General features: G+C 38.9%; 1 protein-coding gene across 1 annotated transcript in view; it reads left to right on the plus strand.

Moving 5' to 3' along the window:
• Positions 1-27,135, plus strand: part of EDIL3 (EGF like repeats and discoidin domains 3) — a gene marked incomplete at both ends in the record, with an annotated part of 270,774 nt that overhangs the window by 193,224 nt on the left and 50,415 nt on the right. The window contains 4 exons of the mRNA XM_082497220.1: positions 7-188; positions 18,226-18,381; positions 19,445-19,589; positions 24,905-25,089. Of these exons, the coding sequence (XP_082353346.1) occupies positions 7-188; positions 18,226-18,381; positions 19,445-19,589; positions 24,905-25,089 (668 nt within the window). The remainder of the gene's footprint in view (positions 1-6; positions 189-18,225; positions 18,382-19,444; positions 19,590-24,904; positions 25,090-27,135) is intronic.

Below are 27,135 nucleotides of genomic sequence, written 5' to 3' on the forward strand. Positions count from 1 at the left end.
TCACAGGATGCTCTGGCCCACTAGGGATAGAAGGAGGAATTGTGTCAAACCAACAAATTACTGCGTCATCCACTCATCGAGCTCTTTTTGGCCTCCAGAAATGGTATCCATACTATGCACGACTTAATAAGAAGGGTCTTGTGAATGCTTGGACTGCTGCAGAAAATGACAGATGGCCGTGGATTCAGGTAACAGATGGAGCTGAGGAAGAAAAAAATCTCCTTGATTCAATTGCCAGAGTCACTTAAGAAACTGATGAAGACAAGTGGTAAACTAACAGCTAGGTTCTTATTCACTGTCAGAAATGTAGCCTAGGCTAAAAGGGACTATTTAGTTGCAAAACACTAATAATCTTGACTTGCACAAATCTTTTTATTTGAAAAAACGTGTGCGTATGTTCCATTGAGGCTCTAAAACCATGGAAGCAAATTTATAGACTCTTTTCAAGGAAGCTGCTCTCCACATATGTTACATTTTCTCGGTAGGTCCTTAGTAGCATTTCACAGCAATATCTCAAGGTGGAGATACTTTGACACATGCAGCCTTTCTTGGGCATCTTTCTAGAGTGCTTTAATGTGGTTTTGGCCATACCAGAGCCTGCAGGTGTAGTTTTTCCTCTCTGCTGAGCTGCTCTGGGCACACAAGTTAAGCACTGTATGCATCAAGTAACAAGAACCGTTTTAATTAAGGTTGAAATAGCTGTTAGTTCAACCACATCCACGGGGCTGAAAATACACATTTTTTCATTTCCACTCAAGGACGTTATCGCTAGAATGATTCAAATGGCAGTGCCCTCTTTATGGACTGGATTTCTCTGCACCCAGAAAATGACTTCAGTAAAAGTCATGAAGCAGTGAATATGAAGTCCTGTGGCTGTATTTTAATGAAGATAATTATTATCTACTGATTGCCATAGCTCTTTACATTTATGGTGTTCTCTTTTCATGATATATGAGTTGGGCTAAGCTATGGCATTTTCAGCTGCTAGTTAATAAAGGTGATGTTAGATATTTATGGGAAAACCTTTTGTGCTAATCAGTATAGACAGTATGTGAAGAGGGTGCTTCCCTAATAGTGAACCCACCACAGGAGTAGCAAAAGATGGTACTTGAGCATCCTGTCTACCGACAGTAAGTTAAACTGTCCATATGTCCCTCGGGTGTGTCAGACACACTCTTCTTGAAGTTATCACCATGTACATGGCATAATTTTTGTTCATATGCAATTTTTTGTACAGGCTACCATTTGTGATTTTTCTGAGCAGTTCCCAAATGTTTGGGGAAAAAGTCTACAGGATTACCTGTTCATTTTTCTTGTCTGGAGAGCAGGCACAAAGCGGTGTTTGATGAAGTTTTCTGAAACTGGTGTGGTAAGAGTGCTGGATTTTGTCAGTTCTGAAAAATGAAGCCAGTGTTACTGTTTGTTATTCACTGCAGAGAGAGAACACAAAGGACCTTCAATGCATCTTAAGTCAGTTTTCTTCCGTAAAGACCAGAGGGGTTAGGAAGTCTGTAAAATTTATACATTGAAAAAGAACTGGAAAGAATAACGCTAAGGGACTTGAGCAGAATTATTTTCACAGGAGCAGAAAACTAATATAACTTTAATGGATAGTGAAGAAGTCAGTGTTACAGTAGTTTTTGGGCTGGTTTAGTGTGTGGGCTTTATTAAATGAGCTGGGGAAAAAAATCCAAATCATCTAACACTGACCCCCTGGACACATCTTTACCAGGAGATGAACTGGATGGGGATGGCTAATGGTCTGTTGCTTCCACATTTGTACTTGGCAAAGCCACCACCCACCACGGAGGCAGCTGTCAGGCAGCTGTGCGGGTTTCTCCCCAGACCGGAGTTGTTTCTGTCTTGGGCTTTGCTCCAAGGGTAGACTTCCCCTCGCCCTTACCTGGAAGGAAGGTTGGTCCAATGGAGAAAACATGTCTAAAACCTCAGCACAAGGCATCAGGTTTGAAGAATGTGTTCTTTTTTGAGTTAATGACCAAATCTAGGTACTGCCAATCCCATGCGGGTTATTCAGTAATTTTGACAGCCACAGTATGTAAAGACTTTTTAGAAGCTAATTAAGTTGTATGACTAATGTGTACTAAGCATCTGCATTCCCTTCTTTTTCTTCTCATTTTTCTTTAAAAATTGACTTCGGTCTATAATCTTCACAAAACTTGCCAAGTCTTTTGTTTTTCTTTTTAGTTCAGAGTAAAAATAAAAATACTCTGTAGCTTAAAAACAGAAATGTAAATCTTGAGAGATTTTTTTTTTTTTTCTTTTCTGAAGACTTTTCTCCTTAAACCACCAGGGAACAGAAAATCTAAATTTGTCAGGGAGATGATACTTGCAGAGAAAAAGTGCTTTTTAGTCTTCTACAGGAACCCTGTTTTGATTTGGCAAGGATACAGACCTCTACAAACTCAAATTTTATGCACTGCATAGTAGTTCTTTACATCAGAGCACTGTCTTGTTCTTCAAGCATGAAATACACTCTAAGAGACAGACACTGCCTGACCCTTATATGGGTGAATAGTTTCTGTTGAGAGAAAAGGAGAAGCAGAAATCCCACGTCTTATTTTTGCACAGCTGCTGTAACGGCCAGGGAGATACTTCGTAAGCAACTGCGGAAGGTTACAAAAAGTCAGCCCACTCCGATTTGTGCTAAGTTTCAGTTCACCTTCATTCTGGTCTTGTAGGAGAAATGCTCCCTCTAACAGCAGCCTACTCTTCGGTTTTACTTTCTTTATCATATTTCCAGCTTCTTCCCGGATGCTAGTGTGAGGGGTCTGTATATGGGACCTTTTCTGTGCTGGTCTGAGTAACAAAGCAGCTGGTCCAGATGATGGCTTCTGAAGAACCGTGAATCTTTGGCAGAGATTAAGTGGAAAGTTACAAAGCCAGAAACTCCATTTTAGGAAATGTGAATTAACATTTTGTGCAGTGAACCTGAAGCGGTATCCTGTTACCCCCTTAGAGTTTCTAATGCTAGATAAATTCTAAAGGAAGCTGTCTATAATGGGCAAAGCCCCCCAAAGTATAAGCATGTACAAGCCTGTAGCTATTTTTGCCTCGTTCCATCATTATCAATTTTCTTTGTCATTTAATTTCTTTATTTATATGCAGCTTGGCAAATGAAAGGTTTGAGTGCTTTGCTTATAACTCACTTGTAATGAGTGCACAGTTTTTTTCTCTAATCTTTCAGGTGTCTGACACACATGAACTAATTAGTATGCAATTTCATTTTCCTCCATTCTTCCAATGAACTGAAAATTGAAATTGCCATTTTAAATTTACACTCTCAGCATGTAATTAGTAATGGCACTACAATGCTTGTAATTGGCTTGTGATTTAAAGGGTCAGTGACCATGTTTTTGAAAGCAAATTAAAGTCAGAGTAAGTCATATCTCCCTTTTAAAGTTCTGCTGACCTCTGTTTCTCCTCATAGTTGGCTGTGATAAAATAGCACCTGTGTATACTGTTTACCACTTTATTAGTGACACTAACTTTTAATGTCTCCAAATACAATGAGAAAAAAACCCACACTTCTGTTTTTCATTAATCATTCATGAGATATAACCAAAATGGTCACTTTACCTGTTCTGGAAACCAGAGTGTTTTGTCAAAACATTTTTTTTTTTTTTAAGACAGCGTTTGTTTCTCTTTTTCCTTTTGTCCTTCTGCATGCCTGGCTGCAATATGTGCTGTTTGGTTTTATTCTCATTCCACTTCATCTCTGCTCCTTCCTTGCATATAACTATACTTTTCTATTCATATATATTTTTTCTTGAGGCAGTATGGATCAGAATAGCGATGGCCATGGGCAGGATTGTTGCTTCTATTCTCTCTCTACCGTATCCAAAGACATAATAACTGTTAATCTCTAACGCAAACCTGCTAGCAGGACCTTTTAAATGTTATTCCTCTCTATTGATTTCTGACATAGGGATCCATGCCTGTACCCTTAGATATTTCTTCTCTCCCGGTTTCAGCACCCAAACCAAATTGTTTTTCCTCTGTTCATGGATGTTTTCCCTTTTCTTCCATTAAATTTTATCCTTTTTTATATCACTTCAGTAATTATTCCTGTAATGCGCATAGACTTTAGCCATGATGGATATGCCAAAAATGCATAAAGTGGAATGTCATGAACACTGTAAGACAAGATAGAATAATTTGTCATAACTAGCAATGTAAGGAATGGTCTACAGTACCAAAATCCTAAGTTATGCCGTTAAAATGTATCAGTAACTTTGTCAGAAGGACGCTGCCACAGGGATAATGGGTGAATATTGTCCCATAAAATAATAGTCTTGCTTCGTTAGACTCTTAGAATAGGTGTAGTCTTTTTGTTCTGCAAATGGTACAAGTGCAACGGGTCCTCAGTCCGTAGCTGAACCTTCCTAGATGTTAATTTGCCCAACAACAATAAGACTTATGGCACCTACATCGGGGAGCCTGGAGTGGAGAAAGAGCTTACCGCAGAGCTTCATCGTCTCCTGCCACTGCAATGCAGGGCAGGCTGGGCTGGGTCGGGTGGTCAGTGCGCCAGGGACCCCTAAGAATATGAATCTCAGAAATACGTGACAGTCCCAGAACAAAGTAAGAAGTTGGGTAAAGGCATAGAAGAAGTATAGGGTGAAAGGTACCAGATTTAAGGCTAGACAGCAAAAAACAGGGTGTGCAGTGAAGTCTAGTAGGAAGCAAAGACTGGTACAGTTGGCAGAGATGATGTTTCGAGTCAGGAGGGCTCAGGAAAAGTTTTGATTAAGGAAAGGATGGGGTAAATTTGATTTTCTGGTCCTGGCTGTGGCCAGTCAATTAAGCAAGGAGTGGAAAAGATCAGTGCCTGCGGGTTCCCGTGCAACTGCTGCTGTTGCACCGTGACTGGGCTATCATGTCTGAGAACAAGAGATCCCTCAATTTCTGCTTGTTTCCTGAGTGTGATTGCAAAGAGGATCCCTGTGAGGAATGTGCCTGATGATGCAATAATTTGAGTGGTGTACAAGAGACTAACAGCTCTTTTTAAAGTGCTTTGTGGTCTTTTAGACACAGAGTTTTTTACAGGGTCAGTATTAATCCATAGCCACCAAGAGCAGATTTGGGCATACCTTACAACTGGAGAATATTAAGAAAATGAACTAATTACTGGGTATCATACTACTGTGTGGGAACTGTGACTGAACACCTTAACTGTTGCTGGAGACCGTTGTATATAAATGTAAGTTATTAAATAGAAAAATAAAAAAGCTGTTTTGTTTTCACTCGTTAAATTAGCAGGAACTGTTTTTCCAGAGACATCAGTATGATTACCAATTGGCTTTTAAATAAGACATTAAAATATGAAATTTTATTATTGTGAGAAGGGGAAGGATTCATTTGCAAAAGAGCTGTACCGCTCAGTTTGTTTGTAGAATCAAAAAATAGGAAATAAAGCTGGTTCAGGTTGAGCAGTTAGCTTTTTCCTCCCAGTTTTTCCTCTTCAAATAATTCATCACTTTCCAGATCTATTTCATATTTTTATTCAGTTTTGGGGTATATTTTTGAGTGTCAAATGTGATTTCAAAATGGAAAAACTAGAAGTCTTATTTATAATATATGAAAAGACCGTTCTAATTTTAGCATTTTTTAAATTTCTTCTCTAAAAGGGTTTTCTGAAACTGTATGTCAAAGTTCAGGTGAAACTCTATATTTTGAGATACAACAGTTTGATGAAAAAGGTGGACAACTTCTAAATGTTAATTTGAGTATATTAGTATAATAGCCAAAATACTTTGGGTTTATTTACTTTTACCTTCTCAGTGCACCTGTTTTAAATAATACTTTTTTTTTTTTTTAATAACTTTGCACCATTCTAAAAAAAATCTTTATTATATTTCTTGAAGCTCTGGATACCTGGTTTTCCTTTGGAGACTTTTATTAAAATAAGGTATTACAGAAAGGAATCTAACCCAGCAGATTCGAGATAAAATTTTCCCAGGCCCCTGTGGAATTTAGAATTGTAAAGTCAACTAGGCCCAGTCCGAGCTACAAAAATGTAATTCTTACAAAGCTTGTTCTCACAGCAGAAATCAGAGTGATTAATTAGGGACCAATGCATTTGGCACTCATGAAATGCATGGAAATGTCCAGCGCCTTGGAGGGTGTGCACAGAGCCAGCAGGCTGCAGGGGTGGAGGCCATGTTCACCCAGAGAAAATGGAGCACAAGAGTCTTCCTTAGGTATTGGCCATACACAGCATTCACTAAAAATGTATCTGAGGACTAAATAGTGTATTGATGTGTGCTTGGATATGATGTTTACGTCAAGATAGTTCAAAATAGTGGAGTAAGACAAGAATTGTGCAGCACAGTGATTAGGATACTTGCCTGAGAGACTCTAAATTCTAGTTTTTACTCCAGAAGCCATGTCGGTTCTTTATTTAGTGATTACTGAGAGTGTTTCTTAGGAGGGTTTTAAATCTAGGTGGATTGGAATATTGTTTCTGGTCGGTGGAATGGATGTTTTTATTTGTGGTTTAATTTGGTTTTTACACAAGGGTCTCCTACATCACCTGTAGTTTCAATCCCATCTCTGGTTCTCAGCCTCAGATTTTGGGATCTTCCAGTCCTAGTACTAGCATAATTAATTGTGTGTCTGTGAATCTCACAAACATAATCATAACTACTGCGACACACAAAAAAATGTACTTGTAATAAAGACTTTCTAAGTTACATCATTCCCCAAGCAGGAATCAATAAAGCGTTGAGATTTTTTCTCCAAGAAAGGCAAGGAAAAAAATTAGCAGCTTCCACATCAAGAACTTCCAAAGAGCAAGTATACACCAGGTGATAGCTATTTGCTAATAAAATGTTAAAACCCAAAATACACAGAGGTCTTGCAGAACATTCATTCAAACATCTGTTAGTAAGAGCTCTAAGCAAACTACCATCTGTCAAACCATTCATTTTGTCAAAGTTCATTTCCTCATTCATGAGTACTGTTGTATCAGCTTCCAAAAATACCTGTCATCATAGATTAAATATTTAATATTACTTAATATAGCTCTCGGCTTTGTATAATGTGGCCAAGTGAACCTTATGAAATACAATCTCAGATTCATCATGTAAGGTGACTTGAACCATATAGGAAAACTTAATCTGCTAAGTTAAATGCTGAAAAAACTATTAAAGCTCTGCATTTTTTGTCAGTAATCCAAAATTTGACTTAATATAAGAGGAGTATTTCCTTGAGGGATATTGAAAAGTGGCAGTAAGTACCTGAAAGCCCTTGGCAGGGTAGAACAGAAACTAATGAGGAAAGTACAGTTGAATTCTCTCAAAACTATCCCACGCAGGACCTTTGAACCGCAGGAATTAGAACAGATCTTCAGCTGGTCAAAGTCTGCCATAAGTTCGCTGACTTCTGTGAGCTCAATATCAATGTCTGCTAGCTACAGATCTCCCTCAACACTTATATATTTAGCTTACAGGCTAAAAATATAATTTATGTCCTCAAAGCAGGCAAGAAAACAAAAGGACTGGGAGACTATTTCTTAGTGTAATCGTCCAGATACTCCCTTGTGTCCCATAACTTGGTATCTGTTTAATATCATCTTATATCTCCTAGTTTCATGCTTTGTAGACACAAACACCCACACACAGACGTATTCAAACAACTTTTGATTGAGGTTTCGATACACAAAAGCAGTGAGTTCAGAGTTAGCATCCCCATGGCAACGGAAACTTGATGCTGTTATAAAGACTATTCATAACATGCTATGTCAGCCTGCGTGCCAGCTTTCCTTAATTACTCCATGTAATATGGCTGAGCGACTGAAGTATCAGTACTTTTAGACGCATTGTTTCATGCATCTGTAACACCATCTATTTTGACTTAACGGCTTTTCACATTTATAATCCTGATATTAAGTAATCAAAGCAGAAAGTGGTGACACACTGAAATGAGCAAATGTGCGTCCGTCTGGTTTCTCGCGCTAATAATACGTTGCATGCGGGGATGCCCCAGCACCTATGTGGTGGCTCGAGAACTGTAACGGAGTGATGCGTGGGCATCATAGTCCTCCTGTGGGTAGGACAGCGTCTAAACCTGTAAGACGATACTATGCTGATGCGTGATAGTAAAACAGTCATATTTTATCTTGTAAACACTTTCAAAACTGGCAAACCAAACGATCCTCACGTGTAGTTACTCTTCTGCTAGCCTTGACTTCTAGAAAAAAAAAGCTGTTTCAAGTTACTTCATTACAGCTAAGGTTCAGGAAAAAAATGTTCAAGAAAAAGTAAAATTAGATGCCAATATATCAATATTCTTTGTGTGTGTGTGTGTGGTACAAAGGCATGTATACACACTTACCTCTCTGTGTTGATGGCCCCAGAGCAGCACATACATGTTGAGTTCGTTTGTGGATAGGTAGGTCACAGAAGTGCGGAGCGATCTGCAGGGTGAAAATTGAGGCAAAGCCTTGGTACAGCTCGAGCTGTGGAGAAGCAAGCATGTTGTTCCTGGCTGCACCTCTGTGTTTCTTTACAGTTTAACAGCTGGCAGGGAAAAATTGCTGATTTATATAGGCTGGATATACAGAAAACAAACAGCACCATGGTAGTACAGCAGAAAACAAGGGCTAAAGTAAGCTCATACTCCTTGACCTTCCCTGGAAATGGTGACGTGTGCTTGTCATCACAAAGACTTTCTAATTTAGGTGGAACATCAATTCCGTGGACTGAAAAATAGGAGTGTATTTTACCCTTGCACTCTTAAAATCTTCTTATTCCATGAGTGGTTAAGACAAAGAGGCGTCATTCAAGTCTTGAGTCTTTCAACGAGACTTTTCAGATTTTGAGGGTCTTTTCTTTGTCTATTGTAAAACCAAGCAACTTTTAATGCTTTTAATCTAATCTATTGCCTGTCAACTTTTGTAGAAGGAAAAAGTATTTTGAGGAAAGATGAAGAGATAATGAAAAACGACTTGAAAGTCTCACAGAAGGGTAACTTCTTGTGTTTACATGCCAGCTTTTTTGTCTATTGATTAATTTCAAGAGATAATGGAAAATATGTTATGAGTGTGTTTGTTGTGATTCAACCAATATTCAACTGATTTCTTCAGGTTCAGGAGGGATTAATCATTTAAGCTGCCTTTTCATTTTCTGTAATAACATCTGTGGGTGGAGAAATCACTTGAGTGGCACGGTCTTTTCAGCAGTCACAAAGCCATCTGTCCCCTATGTGCTTACTAATCTACCTCTTTACTCCATTTGTGTCTGTCTAAAACCTTGGCCTCTCTCCCTACACAACCAGTCTCATAGCAACTAACAGATTATTCACGAAGATGACAGTACGTGGGAAGGAGTGCTTCCACATACTCCTGCTTTACCCTTTGTCTTTCTCCCACAAGTTTTGTCACAACATGAAGGCAGTCTAACAGTTGCGCTAATTATCAGCAGCATTACCAGATCAGTCAGAAGTCCTAGTTACAGCTGGAACTTCAAAGTGCTTTGGGTTCTCTATAAACTGACAACCAAAAAGACTCTAGGCCTAGACAAGGTATTTGCAGGTACACGGGAAGAGCAAAAGGATGGTACGGTCAGCACGATAGACAGCATAAAGCCAGCTGTGGCTGCCAGACTTACTGGAAAAGAAAGTTTTAAGTAGGTATACAATGATTAGGATTATCTTGACCAAGGAATAAAGGAGGTAAAGATGTGTATTTTATGATCTGTATTTGTGTGATATGACAAGAGGAAATGGGTTCAAGTTATGTCAGGGCAGGTTTAGATTGGATGTTAGGAAGCATTTTTTCACTGAAAGGGTTATTAAACATTGCAATAGGCTGCCCAGAGAGGTGGTGGATTCACCATCCCTGGAGGTGTTTAAGAAAAGGGTAGATGAGGTGCTTAGGGACATGGTTTAGAAGTGGTGGTGTTTTTATCAGGGTAGGTTAATGGTTGGACTTGATGATCTTAAAGGTCCCTTCCAACCTCACTAATTCTATGATTCTATCATTCTATGATTCTATTTCATTACTGGTCTGCATTCCATTACTGGCTGAGGAAGGGTAGCTAAAGCGTGGCAGCATGAGAAGTGGCTTACCCACAAGGAGTCTGCAAACACAGATCTACTGTGTCACTTGTTCCTCGTGGACTCCTTGCAAAAAATCCAGACCTGGTTTGAATTGTAGGATTTGCAGCATGTCCCAGGGCTGACATAGCCAAAATTGCATAGGAAAGGAAGTCTGCCCATTGCACAGCCCATGATAACCGTGTCTTGGGGAACCACTCTTCCCCTTCCTTTACAGTTGTAATGAGTATAATTTCTGTGGATAAGCTGCATAAAAAGAAAGACAAGGAAGTGAACTATGGTTAAGAAGTGCTCTCTGCACATGTTGTTTGTGCACCATTTGATAGCGCTGTTACCACTTGTTGGGTTTATTCTGGTGGAGGTTCTAAGTAGCTTTAGTGTCTCCATGTGCTAAAGTAAACTGGGAATGTGTAACCATCACAAAATCCCAGCAGGGATCTCACGGTGCCGGGAAAGTCTAGTCTCCTGTGTGTTCCCCACTATTTCAGTTTTTGCTTTAGCTTCCATCTTTCAATGGATGGGTTTAATTCCAGGTTCATCATTAATATTTAAAACTAATGAAGATAATTTCTTCATTTGGGCAACAGACTTGTCATTTTCTAGCACATTTCCCTCTTACTCAGCATTTCTTGGTCTGAGAAGATACTCAGGACCTAGACAAAGCCCACTGACGTCAGAATGAGAATTCTTCCCCGTTGTCCTTGTTGGGCTTCAGGGCAGGTCATATTGGTTATCAGAATTTTTAATAGAGTGCATGTACCAAAACGCCTTAAAAAGAAATGGAAAGGATGCAATAGAAAGTACCTCTTATATTTGCAATGGGCACATTAAGAATTTTCTCTGAATATATTTTCATGGTGATTTTAATATACCTTTTGAATTTACTTCTATTTCCTAAAGGAGAGGGTTTTCATGTAGTATGAAAAAAAAAGTGCATGTTTGTTTCTGTGACCTGAGTCTATCATCCTATTGCTAACCTTTACGAGCTATTGATCAAAGCTATTTTACCAGTGGAGATACATATAGCTATTTTCTCTGCCCTTCTTATTTACACATTCTTTGACTGGTACTTTAAGAAGCATTCTAGACATTTTGGTGAAGTTCTTTCTGGGAAGCATTAGCATGCCAAAGACAGGAAGAGTATTTACAAGTTCAAGGTATATGAAGGAATTAATAATAGCAGTGAATGACCTTAGTGTTTCTCAGCTAACCTTAAATTGCAGGTAGTGAATACCCATTTAATCAATACTTTGTAAATGAGATGAAATTTTACAAGGCTACAAACATCTAAGCAACGTGAGATTGATTATGGGCCTCTTCTTGAGATGACAGTCTAAATATGCCAGTATTTGAATAATTCATATCATCCAGTTAATGGCATTCATAACAACTACCTTTGGGACTAAAATAATGACTTAATAAGAAGAAGAAACAGAGCAAGCAAGTTTTTAGTCTGTCTAATTATGTAAACTCTCTGAGGTATAAAGTGAAAGTTCTCAACAAAAGCCAAATGAAGTGAGTGCTTTTTGGTCATATTCATAACATATGCTCCTCCCTATAAGGATTAGGGCCAAACCACCTCTGTATTATTGTTTTCCATACAAGTAGGGTTGAACCTATATTCTGACCTTTTCACATACAGGCAAATTAAATTAATGGGTCCATTTGCGTCTCTGATCCAACATGCCTAACTTGAAGCATATAAATAGTTTAATTGAAGATAGCAAAGGTGATGAGTTGCTTTTAGATGGTTGGCTGGGGCTAAGCTGTAAGTGAGTCCAGGGAAGACCTGAGAGATGTTTGTTGTTGCCATAAGGTATGATAGACTGGTGAGGCACTCTGGAAACAACAGTATCAGGAAGGTGATTTTGCAGAGGATTTAATAGCAAAGTTGTGAGGAGACTTTGCTGCAACTGCATCCATGTCAGTGAAACAAAAAGGGTCTGGGATCAGAAATAACTGGGTAATCGGTTTGTCTGCAAGGTACAATCCCGCAATCATGTTAGGAATTATAATTTGTAAAGTGACCTACAGCAAATGACCGTGTTAGTTCTCCTAGACTATCACAACTATAAGATAAAACGTGTTGGCTTCTCTCCATGTAATAAACCCTCTTCCAGAACGGCAGCAACAGCTGGAGTGCTACTGCGGATAAATCACTGCGTTAACTAATCTGGATGCTAGTTAAAACACATATCACTGCTACTATGCTGACTGCATTAATGCCCCCAAGTAAATCTGGAGAAGCTCTGCTGACAGTGCTGATTAGGAGAGTAACAAAAAGCCACAGACAGCCAAGATACATCAGCCTCTTACATCCAGGTGCCAGCGATGCTTTGCAACAGGCAAGATAATAGTAACTGACCTGCTCCGACCTTCCTGAACCTCATCACACGCTGAGTCCTGTTCTGCAGCCCCTTGCTCTTGTCATGACATCAGGGTGAAACAGTGATGTTCAGTCACATTCAGGGCCTTTAGAGCTTGAAGACAGAAAGGGAAACATAGCAGGGAGCTTTCAGGCTTGTGACGTTTCCCGGTATTAAGGGAATCATGTCAGGTTACTCCTTTCCTGAGTTTGTTACAAACATTTCCACTGGTAAGTGTCCCTATTTTTCATCAGAAAAAATATTTCTGTGGGTGTTTTCTATCTAGCTTTTCAGAGTTATGACTTAAAAAAAAAAAAAAGGACAAAAATATTAAATTTCAATCCTTCAAAAACTGATGAAATCAGCAGGGAAGGGTTGCTGTAATAAATTTTTGAAAGCCAGTATAACCTTGATCCCTTATTCAACCCTGTTGTTATATGAGTAATAGTGAGGATTAGTAAAAATTCATAAACTTGGTGCTAGAAAAGATGGAGAATTATTTATAGCAATGCTATTTTATCTCATAACTGAAACAGGTAAACACCATAGTTCTCCATAAACTGCACTTCTGTTTTTGAATGAAGGCTCATATAAAACTACATTTACAGTCTCAAAGACCCAATGTTTTGTGACGGTTTTCATCTGAGCATTTCTTTGAAGCTTGCTGATTTTTTTTGTCAAGTACATAGCTTCTGCATACTGAATATGCTAATATTTGATCACAAATGGAAGTGGAATATGAACTTCTTCCACTAGTGCTGTCCCTGATCTCTGCTGTTCTGTTACATTGACATATCGTGACTGTGACTTTTAGTCATAACACGTCATTTTTTTCTACAATTCTAAGTTTTGTTAAGCATGCTGGGAAGATATTTTTGGTCTTTGTTTTGTGTAGCTCTTCGGACTGTTTATTGAATACCCTCCTGTTTTTATGGGAAAGAATCATGAAGCAGATCCCTCCAGTCTTATGGTCCTACAGTTACTCACACCTAAAAGTGAAGCTGCCCACACACCATGCAGATTTACAGGATTGGTTCCGAATTGCCTTTGAAAATGATGCACTGTAAAATCTACAGGAACTTGTAAAATTACCTTGCTCATATTAGGACATTCTCTTGTGAAAATACTCTTTTGTATTTGTCTTATTTCCTTTCTTATATGGATTTTTTTCAAGTTCCAGTAAAATCTTGATTGGCTACGTCTTCATCAGTGTAGACAACAGAATGATTTAGCATCCTACAACAGATTTACGTGAGTAATTGCAGTCAAAAACATTAGTACACCAGTGAAAAGGGTTTAACAGCTAATTACTCCTACAGAATCAGTGCTGAGAGATGGAAACAAGGCACGCTGGTTACTTTTTCCCCTCCTGTTGAAAGAGGCCATGACTCTCTAACCTGCTGTGATGGTAAAAGCGGTGTAATCATGAAGTCAGGATGATTGTGGTGGTTGAAAGGAACAAGGTTAAAAGAAATTTCAAGAACTGCTGGGAATTTTTTTAACTGATAGAGTCGATTTTATTCCCCAGCTCTTGAGCATACACCGCACTCGAGGGAGTATGCCTCGAGTGAATTTCTTTTTACTTAGTTTCAGCTATATGACACGGTATAGAAGGCACCAAGTGAGTGGCAGTACATTAATTCAGCCTTCGACAGTGTATACAGCACTGACTCTGAGGTATTACGCCTTGTCCCTCGGCACTGTCTCTTAACTTGGTCAACTGCCGTGCCTGTGCTCCAGCTCAGCTTTTCGCAATATCAGCATGGAGACTTTGCATCATCCGCCATGTCCTGTGTAGACATAATCTGTTTCTTGTAGCATCATGTCTAAAAGAATTGATGTCAGACTACTGGCTTTCTTTTACATGCAGTTTTACCTGAGTGATTCAGTGTTCATCACTTATTCTAGCCCCAGAAAACTTTCTCGTTGAAATGCTAAACCTGTTTGAGGCAGATTCCATTACCTGGAGGTGTTAAACGGCACCTCACCCAAGTTTCATTAAGCGTTTTGTGCCATGAGGATGTAAGGCAATGGGCATCTGTGGATCTGCTTGTGGACACTGCAGCCAAATTCCTGTCGTATGTGGGGTGAATTAGGTCCCATGGACACTTCTGGACACAGGAGCCCCCTCTGAGCTAGGGCTGAACGCAGCTCCATGGTCTGTGTGACGTCTGAATCTGTTACTCTCAAAATAGCCTTAAACTTAAGTCAGGCTGGTAGAACTCGTCTCATTTTTCAAGTCATTTTCAGTCTCGTTTTTTCTGGCAGTAAGTAGTTTCATCAAATTTCTATGCAACTATCTTCTTCTTACAAGGTCTTTACCATGCATTAATACTTAAATTACTAAGGTAAATCCCTCAAAATACTATTGATCTTATATCATCCTTGATTTCTTCCAGTTAATCTAGGTAATGATAAGGAATCCTTTATAACTGAATAAGCTATTAACCTTTTTTTAAAAAGATGTGCTAAATTCTTGTTCATATCCTGTTAACTTTCACCCCTTTGTTTGTTTTAAAACACAGTCACCCGTATAATTAGAATATGTAATATTCTGTCCTAGATCTGAATCCACAAAACAGAGCTTCTTAAGCTGTTTTTCTTCACAATTGCCACAGAAAGATGCCTTTGAAAATGCTTTTAGTGCTAAAAGAGCTAGTCCACATTTCACATTGGGAACTTTGCTTCCTGCTGAAGTACATTAAGTATGAAAGATTTCGGCACCTGCTTCATTATAGTCATTGCACAATTGTAATATTTTGTTTTGCTAAGCTCTGACTTGAAAAAAATTAAAGCGCATAGAAGAACCCAGACACAAAGGGCCAATTAATTCCTGGTGTATTCATAAGGACTGAAAGGAGCTACCACAGGCGTGATGTTAGCCCCATGGGGATTTTGTATGTAAGAAAGCTGCAGGGATTTGAAAGCATTTTTTTTTCCCCTTTCATTGGGATTTTCCTGCAAACATTGGCAGAATATGTAGACCTAATTGCAAAACACAGAATCCTGTTTTTATTTCCTGTGTTATATCAAGCTCAAAACTGCTCAAAGCCAAAGCTCAGTTTGTGACTCGGAGTATGGATACTGATCAAGAAAGCCCCTAAAAGGAAAGATTCTATCTTGTAAAACGGATAAATAAATAAAATTATACAGCTTATAAGTACAGATATCCAGATAAAGGTATAGAGCAGGCAGGTATATAGCACAACAAATGCAGGCTTTTCACCTGCTGAAACTCAAAGAACACTGGTTAAACAGTATGTCTATGAAATGAGTATTTAAAAATTACATTACTTTTGTTTCATTTTTATGATTATCTGACCAAATATTCCCTTCATTCGGTCAGACTTTTCTTTTCTTCAAGTTTGAATTTCTACCATAGTATTAAACTCTTTGACAGATTACTTTTGGGTGGGTTTTTTGTCATTGCTTTGCTTCGCTTCTTGAAATACAGTGGTTGATTTGTTGTGCGTTAGAGATGGACACTAGGGCATGGAAAGGAGCCATAATATCCCATGGTTAAAGCTGTGGTTTCATTAGAAACTAATTTTTCTGACTAAACAGGGAAAAAAAATTCCACATAAATTCATATTGAAAAAACCTCCCCTAGATTGTCATCTTGAAATAAGAAAAATTGTGAATGAAGCTGAAAGAATATTCAGTATATTCATAACTGGATCAAAAAAAAAATTATTTGTTGTTGCATTATATCTTCCTTTTCCCTAACAATGAAATGTGAAGGTACTCGGTCAGTATATGTAAAAGGCAAATCATGAACGATTGGTTTCTGCTTGATTGTCTTTTCTAACTTTTCTTTGAAGGTGATATTCACTGATTTATTAACAATTTTGTAAATATATGATTATTTTTTTTACTTGCTAGTTTATTAATATTCTTAAATTCCATAGAGAGAGTGAAATCTGCATAAGAGAATTCCAGAAACCTTTATGTCTGACTGGTTGCTATTCTAGGTTAACTACATTTTTAAACATAGTTATGGGGCTCATAGCAGTCTCTGGAGCCATCCTCTTACAAAGATAATGTGTCTTCTTTTTTTTTTTTTCTTTTTCTCTGGGAAACCTGGAAAGAAGGAAATGAACGTTTCCCAAGACCGCAGAAAGTCCTGAATCCCTTCTAATTTATACCTGACTAAATTCCTGGTGTGAGTCCATTCTCCCTATTACAATTGCAAAAGTTTTCCCGATATATGTGAGAAATATCCTGTAGGAAATCTGATCTTTTATAGGCAGCAACTCCTCTGTCAATAGGACTAAACCTCTAAAATATCCATTGTTACTCTAAAGGTATATGAGTGTTTCTTAATTTCTTATAGGGAGAACTATGGTAAAATTATGCTGAAATTTCTTTTGCCTCAAGAAGAAAAATATCAGAAGCCCAATTGTTTGAGATAAGTTCTACTGATAACAGTTCTTTCTCCACTTTCCCATTGTGTACACAGTAAGATATTGAAACACAGAAGTTTGATCGTCTTACACCCTTAATAGAGGCTAGATTACATTACCAAGTGAGAGAAAATCTTGAGGCCACACTGTAAAGAATAAAAGGATTAAAGTATTTGGACAGCAGATACTTGATCTGTCTCTGATTGCCCATATTCCTCTACTGGGGCTGTTATCCTAAAGAGCAGGGAGCGCACTGGGTCAGCCTCCCTAACTAGGGAGCAGAGATAAGATCCAGTTTGAGGAAGGAAGTGCTAATGCAGTTTAATGTATTATTTGCATTGTCCCAGTTGTTTACTCTCTAGTATTTCCATTCGTCTCCTTTTATCACACATCTGCCTGCACCTTCACGCAATTCTCGCAGTACGACAGCTCTTTGCCAAGCTTCATTTGGTGCAAACGTTACAGACTTCAGCTGCCTACCTGCGAGAGAGCGTGAGTGCAATTGGCAGATTGCTTCATGACTGACTTCATTGAAGGGGTGAGGATGACGATGCCGGCAGTGTTTGATTTGAATATCGCGTTCTGAGTCTTGTGACAATATAGTTGGCTTTCCCACATCATAGATGGGCAAAGGACGCCAAATTAAGGTTCTCCGAATATTGTTGTACTCTCCAGACATCTTCTTTTGTACTTCAAGGTGTTGAGGTGTCAACTCAGACAGGTACGCAGGGAATGTTCACATCTATTGATAGCCGTTGATATTTTGCTATTGACTCTTTTGGGATTAGCATTTAAACCATGATCTTTCGATTTATGAATTCTCAGTGAGAATCAAGGAAAAGGTCTATTTGTTTCCTTTACAGAACATCCGTGTATTTTAACTTTCACAAAGAAATTTAACCTGAAGTTAACGCAGGCTTTTTTCTATGGGATTGTAAAATGGCTTCTCATAGAACAGGAGATTTGGCCTTTGGTAAATTATTGCACTTTTGCATTTCCTTTTTAGGAAGAAAACATCTAACAGTAATCTTATATGCCAGTAATATGCTATATCCCAGTAATACACCACTAATATCCTATATAATGATAATATATATGTGTGTGTGCGTGTGTGCATGTGTACACATGCACATAAAGATGTAAATATAGTACAGGCTTTTAGTTCAATTTTTTTTCATTTATTTGTGTGCATACATACGTGAACTGAATGAAAGATAGAAGGAATTAATGCAAGTGTATAGTGATATTATTTTAAATGCTACAGCTAAGGTTTTTTCTTTCATTCATTTAAAACAACAACAAAAAGTTGAATCCAAGGAATCTAGAATCAGAACTGTGTGCCTCAGATGGTTAGTGATAACATTTCACTGCTATTTCAGATAAATCTGCAGAAGAAGATGCGAGTCACTGGAGTTATAACTCAAGGTGCCAAAAGGATTGGAAGTCCAGAATATGTAAAATCTTACAAAATTGCATACAGTAATGATGGGAAGTCATGGACAATGTACAAAGTAAAAGGCACAAATGAAGACATGGTAAGATTAAGTCATCTATGTATTAATACATCTTACGGTTCAGTTGCCTTTAGCAGTACGAGGTATCTACAGTAGATAAGCATAATTGCCTGACAGTATGATATATCTTGTCTTGTTATTATTTTTCTCTGAAAAAAAACCCATCAATAAATTTGCACTTTCCTTCTGCTAAGAATTTCTTGTACTTTAATTGATGGTTGTACAAATACTATGTCCCAAGGCTAGAATAATCCTGTTTATTACACTTAACTGATTTTCTTTTTAATTATTTTACCAGTAATTACTCATTACCCTGTTTTCAATTTGGTTTTATTACATTGGCAGATTAGTGTTAACTCTTAGAAGCATAGAATGCATTCATCAGTGCTAATCTCTGTGCTGCACAAACAGTATCATCCAGTGGGAAGTATGTGTTCATAGTTTATAGTTACCACTTATTTTTTTAGAGAGTCGTGCATACAAAGCAGCAAAAATCCCTTTACTGTGTAAGCTGAGATAGAACTAAGGCACTTTGCAGCATTAGGTGTAGTTTTTCTACGAGGAAATTAAAATACTGTGTGAAGAGGTATACAATGAGGGAAAAAAACAAAGCACAAGCTTATCTGGTTAGACTGAGGAGTGAATAGAAGAATGCTTATAGGTCTAATTCAGCTCCCCCTGCGATCAATGGGAGTTGGATCAGGTTCTTGAAGTAGAGGCAAAAAAGTAAATGCCAATCAGCATAAATAAATTCAGGCTAAATTGAATTGGGACTATTTAATACACTAATTAGAAAAGAAGACATAATTTGGTTGCATTAGTTTCTAGGAGTGACAAGATAGAGGTCCTGATTCGGCACAGGTGGCAACCCCATGCTGATGCAAGTCGATGGTGGTATGTTTTGCTTAAAAACTTTTATGTTGGGCACTATAAATGATAAAATGGCCTCTATTTGGGAAAAGCTTCCAGAGAAATGTGCAGGGACAGGCAGAAGAACGATGCAGATATTTCTGAGATATGGAAATCAACTGAACCTCCAGTAATCCTCCTGGCGTGTTTTTATGCGTGTGTCATTTTACCACAGGTGTTTCGTGGAAATGTGGACAACAACACCCCGTACGCTAACTCCTTCACCCCTCCGATTAAGTCTCAGTACATACGGCTGTATCCTCAGGTGTGCAGAAGACACTGCACGTTGAGAATGGAACTTCTCGGCTGCGAACTGTCAGGTGGGTTTTCTGCAAACGCCGCGCCTCAGCAGTCAACCATCAAGCAGCGCCTTTTCTTGTGCCCAAGGTCTAGACCACGTGCCGGTTAATCCTGGTGAAACGCAGTTGGCAGGGCTGAGTTTATCCAGACGGTTACTTATCTCTTTTTATGTAAATAATATAAGCAGCAACACTTACCTAAACGGTGTAAGTGACAATAGTTGCTTGCAGTAGGGCAGTCATAGTAGTAGGGTGATGTGGCAGCAACCTAATAACAGCTTGTAAATCTTTCTGTGCACATTGGCCTCCGATTGTGTGCGACCTAGAAAAGGTCATTTATAGCAGTTTTAATAAGTATCAACAGCTATCAGGACCCGTTATGTCACATGCTAAGCAGACCATGAGACAGAGAGTCTCTAACTCAGTTACACTCAGCACGGCCTAAAGGAAGCGCTGAAAGCGGTTTCTGAGAGCCGAGGCTGTTTGTGCAGTGCTGTACTGAGGGGTGACGGCAGAAGCCGGCATCTCAGCTCATCTGAGTAATTCCTCCTGGCTGCTGGGTGACCACGCGACGTGCCGTGTGACATCCTCAGAGGGACAAGGGCGCGTTAGCTGCCATCGAGGACCACTCGAAGTGCAGTAAGTTGTATTTTCTGGGCTGCTTCAGTCAAGATTCCAGCTTAGGTTTGTTTTGTGGTTTTCCAGCAGAAGCAAGGATTGTGTCTTGTAGCAAAAAGTAAATGAACAAGTGGAGCCAATATAAACATTCTTAAGGTTTGTAGTAGAAGAAGTTACAGCTCATAAATGTAAAGTCTGACCTCTAGCTACTCTCTGCAAGAACCACGTTCCCTAACAAATTCAGTAAAGCATGTAAATTTTTTATCTTTTTCAAGAGATCAACCTTTACCGGTGGGAGCGCTCCACTGAATTCATTTAAGAATGATTTTATGTGGCTGCTTGCTTACTGTACAAACAATAGTCATCCAGTTCACGAATGATATATCAAAACAGCTGGAGATAAATAATTCTCAGTCCTCTAGTGGCATCAAAACCAGATTCAGAAATGAAAAGTTAATGCATTAATCTCACTGTAGCCCTTTTCCAATATAGATAGGTTTGAGAGTAAATAGAAAATTCTGTCTAGCTGCTTTAGTCTATTAGATTTATTTTTTTTTTTTATGTCTTCCATTTCTGGAACCACAATTTAGAGTAAGTCCTTGCCAGAATGACCAGGAATTGTTTTGCTCAAAGAACTGTGAAAGCTACTGAAGTGAATTCATTTCAGTGGTCTCCTAACAGTTTCAAGGTCATCATTTCTTAGAACTGCAGGCAGCCAAGGCTCAGCAGAACAATTTCAATCTTACTGAAAGTAGAGTATAATTATACATAACGACAGACTAATTCACTCTAATTCCAGGTGGTCTCTCTTAGGCAGAAAAACACTTTGAGAGGTCTGGCTTCTCTAACAAGTCCTGGTGCTAGAGAAGACAGTCACTACTGAAGGGAGGGAGACTGTGTTGCAGCATCAGATCATCGTAAAAACTAATTCTTTCTTCAGACAAACTTCAGCAAAATGTTCAATAAATAGCTTTACTTACCAGAACCCATGGTCAGATCTTATTGAAAACCATGGTCAATGCTTGTGGAGTTGGCCGTCAATAAATCAGGCTTTTTCAAGGCCTTGTGTTCCTGCCGGACTTGTTTTTTTGCACATCTCTGTGTTGTAAATTGTCTTCCCTTCAAAGAGTATTGATTTGGGGCGAGAATCAGATCACAGCTATTGTTTATTAGAAGGCCTATATTCATGTGATTCTGTGATTAAGCTGTTATTAACAGTAGCACCAAGCTGTTGTTTTTAAAAACAGATAACTGTTCACACAACACAGTCACTTACTCATGCAATTCACTCACATGCTCAAACATCTGCATATAGCAGCCTCTCCCTTCTTGCATGTGGTCCCTGTCATACTTTGTTGATGCTCGTGTATGTTGGTGGCCACGTACCAATTCAGCAAATTCATCTAATCTGGAAAGGAATCCTGTATTCATTAATAGGAAGAAAATCTTTTAAATCTCTTGATTTTCAGAAAAGAAAAATATCACAGCATTAATGACAAAAAAATCACCTTTGTCCTCATATCCATTTGTGGTTTTGCCTCCACTGCATTGAATATTTAATATTTCCTTTTGGGGGTTGAGCTTTCTTGAAAGGGAGGTAGATGAGGGGCCTGGTACAGGACACGGACCGAAGAGTAAAATACTGTGCCCTCAGACAAGACAACAAAGAATAACCTCTCCTTTCAGTTTTCAGATGCTAATCTACCCATTCCCAAAGTATAGGTTCCTCATAATTTCACTGAGCTAGACTAAATAAGAAGTAACTGCAAATTTAGACTTAGATAGGTTTAAACAAACACAGTTATCAGACGTCATTTATCGCAGGTGGTGAAACCCAAGGCATCTCCTACGTCTTTCCCTAAGGTGCTCCACTGAGCATAGCTGTAAGTCTATCTACATCAGGTCTCACGAACTTCAACAGGTTGTAAAAATGGGAAGGGAGATAGAATCCTTTCGCAGAGACTTTGCAAGAAGATACAGAGCAGTGAAGAGGAGATGTCCCAGGGAGTCACGATCATTATTATAAGTGCTTTTCCATGAGGGATGACTATCTGCAGGCACAAAGTTTTGTACGAGTTTGAGGATTCTGTCCTTTGTGCTCTAGGTTATAGCTGACCTATCAAAATAAACAGTCGTTATCCTCTGTCATTGCAGCAGGGTGCCACAGGAGCTGGGAAGCCACTGGGTCTGCTGTTGCTCTCTGTGACACAGCACTAAGACATTGCTCTGCCACCCACGTGCATCATGTGCGTCTCCTGTGGTTTTCATTGTTCTTCTCACTTGCTCCTGCTACCTTTAACAGCTGCCTTCCTCCTCCCTTTGGGGCAGTGGAGAAGGAAGGTGACTGTAAAATCCCATTGATGCATGCACGCGTGCACAGACACACATCTGCTATTTCATAAATCAATGATAATACTCAGAAAATATATAACTATTCTTGATGGACTGGACCAGCACCGAAAAACATTTTCGACAGCCCCTATTTTTGTGTCAGGAACCTCCTTCAGATTCCTCAGATGAAACATTCCTGCTGACAGCCCTCATGATCCTGGAGTGATACTTCAGAATTGAATAATAAACAAAGTCCTTCTTTAAAGCAACAGATGAGTCTCTTTCATTTGTGCTATAAATTGTTCCCTCCTACTCCCAGGAAGATTGTTTTGTTGTTGTTTTGAACTAGGTAGTTCAGTCTAGAGACAAGGCCGTGCAATTTCTATTTGTGCATTGAGAATCAGTTCTGAAAGTTTGATTTTTTTCAAAAATTAACTGTTTTCTGTTTATTTTTCACTTGAACATGAAACATGTCAGTATTTCAAATTTTAAATACAGTTGTTACTACACTGAAGAGCATATAATAATAATAATAATAATAATAATAGTAATAATAATAGTTATTGTTATTATTATTGTTGTAGTTATTATTATTATCTGTATCTGGTAACATGCATTCTCTCCTGCTGTTAGACCCCCCACAAAGGACATGGTCTTCCTCTCCTGATTTGAATCCCTAATAATTCTGCTTAATTCTGTGTATTAAGCCTACAGGAGAAACAGAACATAGAATCTGACCAAAAAATCTTTGCTAATAATATCAAAGAAACTAAAAAAAGAATCAGGTCTTTATATCTGGGTAAGCATACTGTGGAGGAAGTGGACTTTTAAGAAAAAAAGAGAACCAGCTGTGAAATCTAGCTCAAATAAAGTGAAGAACAAAATAAAAACTTTGAAGGTGTTTTAAGTGGTCACACAGTGCTATTGCTCTATCAAGAGACACCAGCTGAGTAGGGTCATGGTCCCAGCGGGAGAGCCTTCACAGCTTACATGTGTGCTTTAAGAACCACAGCTGGTGACTCAGCAAGTGATTACCTGATAGGAACCAGCTCAGAGACGTGGGATGTACGTGTCAGGTGGAAAACCTCTGGCTTCCCGATGATGCATAAAGTCAAGGTTCTGTACATTCACAGTGATGATGAAAAACTAGGATGTTAGCTACTAAGCACACGCTCACTCAATGACTTAGAGTATGTTAAACTAATGTTTGCAATTTAACTGTGTCAAGTCAGCTACCGAACCAAGTAGGATCACCAAATTTGTGAAGTGAAAACTTTGGCACCACTGCACATGTGCGGGTTTTTGACAGCTGGGGCGGGAAGGAAATGAGAAAACTGCTTCTTTTTATGTTCCCATATCCGTCTTTCACCTTTTCCTCTAGCACCCATCAAACATCACTCCACCCAGCCATACATCCACCTTTCCTGACCTCTTAGCAGCACTCTTGATCTCAGTCACTTGACTTGCCTCTCTTTTCCTTTTCTTTTTTTAAACTTAAAACCGTGCAGCTCATCCACCTTTTGGCTTCCTCCTGTTACAGTGCTGCTATCAGAGGGTGTCTCGCCTGTTGTCACCTTGCTTCCTCCCTCTTCTTGGTCCAAATATACCTCCTGTGTTCCCAGTGTACACAATTGCAGTGTCTGCAATGCAGAGGAACATAGAGTCACATACTAATTTTATTTTTTTTTTCCATGAACACCCAACAGAGAAAAGAGAAGCCCAAGATCTATCTTTTGCTACAATCAAAATAACTCGATGATGTGAGGCATCCGCCAGGTTTAAATAAATAGGCCATTAACTCTCAATTTCTCCTAAGTGATTATCTCCTATTATTCTCCCCCCTTTGCAGTTGTTTTTCTGTAGTCTTCCACTCTGCCAGTGGGTGTTGGGGCTTTCAAAGTTTTTGGCTAGATGTCAAGTAATTCAAAAGTGTAGAAGAGCTCATTGCTTGTTAACATTTTACTTCAGCCGTGGCTTTAAGGAAAATTAATGTTTCCTCAGCAGGTGAACACATGGTTGATGTGACATGGCATAAAAGCACGATAAAATTGAACTAAATAAAAGGAAACAATAGCAAGCTGATGGACAGGAAAATAAAACCAAGATAAGAAGAGATTAAAGTCATCCTTTCTGTTTGTTTGCCTTCATAAATTTATGCCAGGATAAAATATGTTGAATTATCTATCTTGTTTTTGATTCTTCCTCAGTAGAGTTTAACCAAAGCCCCTTGAACTGGCTGTTTTTCATGTTTGTTTGCAAGTTCCTCCAACAATACTCGTGATTAAAGCCTTTTCTTTGAGAATTGTTAGTTTTCTTTTCCGTAATGGACAACTTAAACCAGAGATAAATAAATAGGTAGTGTCACAGCTCTTATTTTGCTGTTCCAGGTTGCTCTGAACCCCTGGGGATGAAATCAGGACATATACAGGACTACCAAATTACTGCCTCTAGTGTTTTCCGTACACTCAACATGGACATGTTCGCTTGGGAGCCCAGGAAAGCCCGGCTGGACAAGCAAGGCAAAGTTAACGCCTGGACCTCTGGCCACAATGACCAGTCACAGTGGTTGCAGGTAAAGTTCCACATATGTTTTCCCAAACGTGTATCTTCTTTGTGTTTCAGGTATGGGGATGGTTGACTGGTTTAGGATTATGTTCGCATTCTTCAGTTTCTGAGTGTAACCATCCTAACCGTGCCACTTGTCGATGATGAAGCTACGAAAGCCCACACAGGTTGCAGAAAACCCTGCTCAGGGAAACCTTCACCTCCACTAGCCAAACGTTATGAGTTGCACAGCAGCTATGAATTTTCCTTAGTTAATGGACACAAATGGTAGTTGCAGATCTGTTCCACTGGCTTCTCCTTTTTTGCTGAGAGACATTATTTGTTTTTCCCTTTCCATCCTTCCAAAGCTCCCTGGAAAAGCATGTTGGCTTCAACTTTGTTCACATTAGTAAACCTCGTTCATAGAAGTTATCTTTGTCTAATTGAGACTGCTCAGGATTGCCTTCTGACATCACTCAGAAGCTGGCAAGACTGATTCAGCACATGAATTCATTATAAATCTGTGCACAGGGGTTGTTTTCAGCCTGGGAGTGATTTATACAAGTCAGTAGTACACTAATATGAAAGATTGCAATAAATCACTGGTATGGAAGCCTATTTGACCAGTCGCTGACACATTTACATTTTCTGAACTGTTGAAAATAGCAGTGTTTTGAGTCAGCTGCCAGTCGTAGTGCAGTTCTCAGTGGTAAGGCTTAATAGCACTAGACGTGGCTACTAACCAGCTGCAATCTTTTCACATATAAATTATGACATATTAGTTTTTTTACCTACAGTTGCTAAGCAATTTAGGAATATGATTACTATCTTTTCTCCCAAGCTTACACACATACTGAAGGGAAGGAGCAGTTGCCTTGTCTATTTAGCTTTTGAACAACTGAAGATCCTGGGAGTTGCGGAAAGTTTTTGAGAGCAGCTTTTTGAAATAGCAGTTAGTAACTTCTGGAGAGGAGGAAAATTATATTGCTGTGTTTTATGGTGGAGAAGAAGATGAAAATGTTTCTCCGCATAAAAGAGAGGCAGGATCATCATAGACAGTTTTAGCTCCATCAGTGATACCAAGAAACTAAGGTTGGGCATATGCTCCACAGAAATGTCCTGTAGTGTGTTATTCTTCCTGTGGGTGACAATTTCTCCAAAAGAGTATCATAATATTTCCTGTTTGAAAAACAAACAGGAGGCATTGAAACCACATGGTTTTTTTCAGTGCTTAAGCTCGTTGTTAACTTCTACTATAGACTGATTATTCTGAATTGTGTCCGTCAGTATAGATGGGCTCACATGCTTCAAATCTAGGTAACAATTCTGTAAGAAAGACATGCCTGTCATTTAAGTTCATCTGTTCATTGTTCTCTTTGTCAGTAGTTCTGTGTTTTTTTCTTTAAAATGCAGAGTATTGTACTGTAATCTTTTAACACACTGACTGCGATTTTATCGTCGTGCTGCTTTCACAGGACTTAGTCAAAACACATTTGGCAGAAAAAGTGTGTAAAAGCAAACTTGTCTGTATGCCTTTTTTCCTCAGCAATGGCATAATACAAGGAATGATCCCAATAGTGATTCTATGGTATCCTAAAATGGGCTTAACATAAGACATAGTTTCCTGAATTTTGCTAAAGTAGCTGGCCTACCAATGTGATATTTCACAGTGTCAGCTTTCCTTGCCTTTTGAATTTTCTCCACGTGCCTTATTTGCTTATCTTTTATAACTTTCACTAAAAAGCCTATAAAATTTGGTACAGGCTTACTGAATGCCTTTAAAAATTATTCTTGTAGTGTGTGGTAAGTGGATGACTTGAACAGATCTGTTCTGACTTACAGTTGTTTTGGGGGATCCTTGCCCAAATGCCATTGTTATCAACTGTTACTCTGTTGCTGACATACATCTCAGAGCACCTGCTGTGATAATGGTTGCTGAGAGGTGATGTTTGCATTGTGCATAAATGCTACGTGCTACTTATGGGCCGTTCACAGCACTTTTGGATGAACCCTCGAGATAAATTCTTCTCTGTCGTGAGCTAGGGTTGTTTTACTCGTTTTTCTCTCAAAAAGG

Source organism: Vanellus vanellus (genome assembly GCF_965231255.1).
Source record: "Vanellus vanellus genome assembly, chromosome: Z".
In the NCBI taxonomy this organism is placed as follows: domain Eukaryota; kingdom Metazoa; phylum Chordata; class Aves; order Charadriiformes; family Charadriidae; genus Vanellus; species Vanellus vanellus.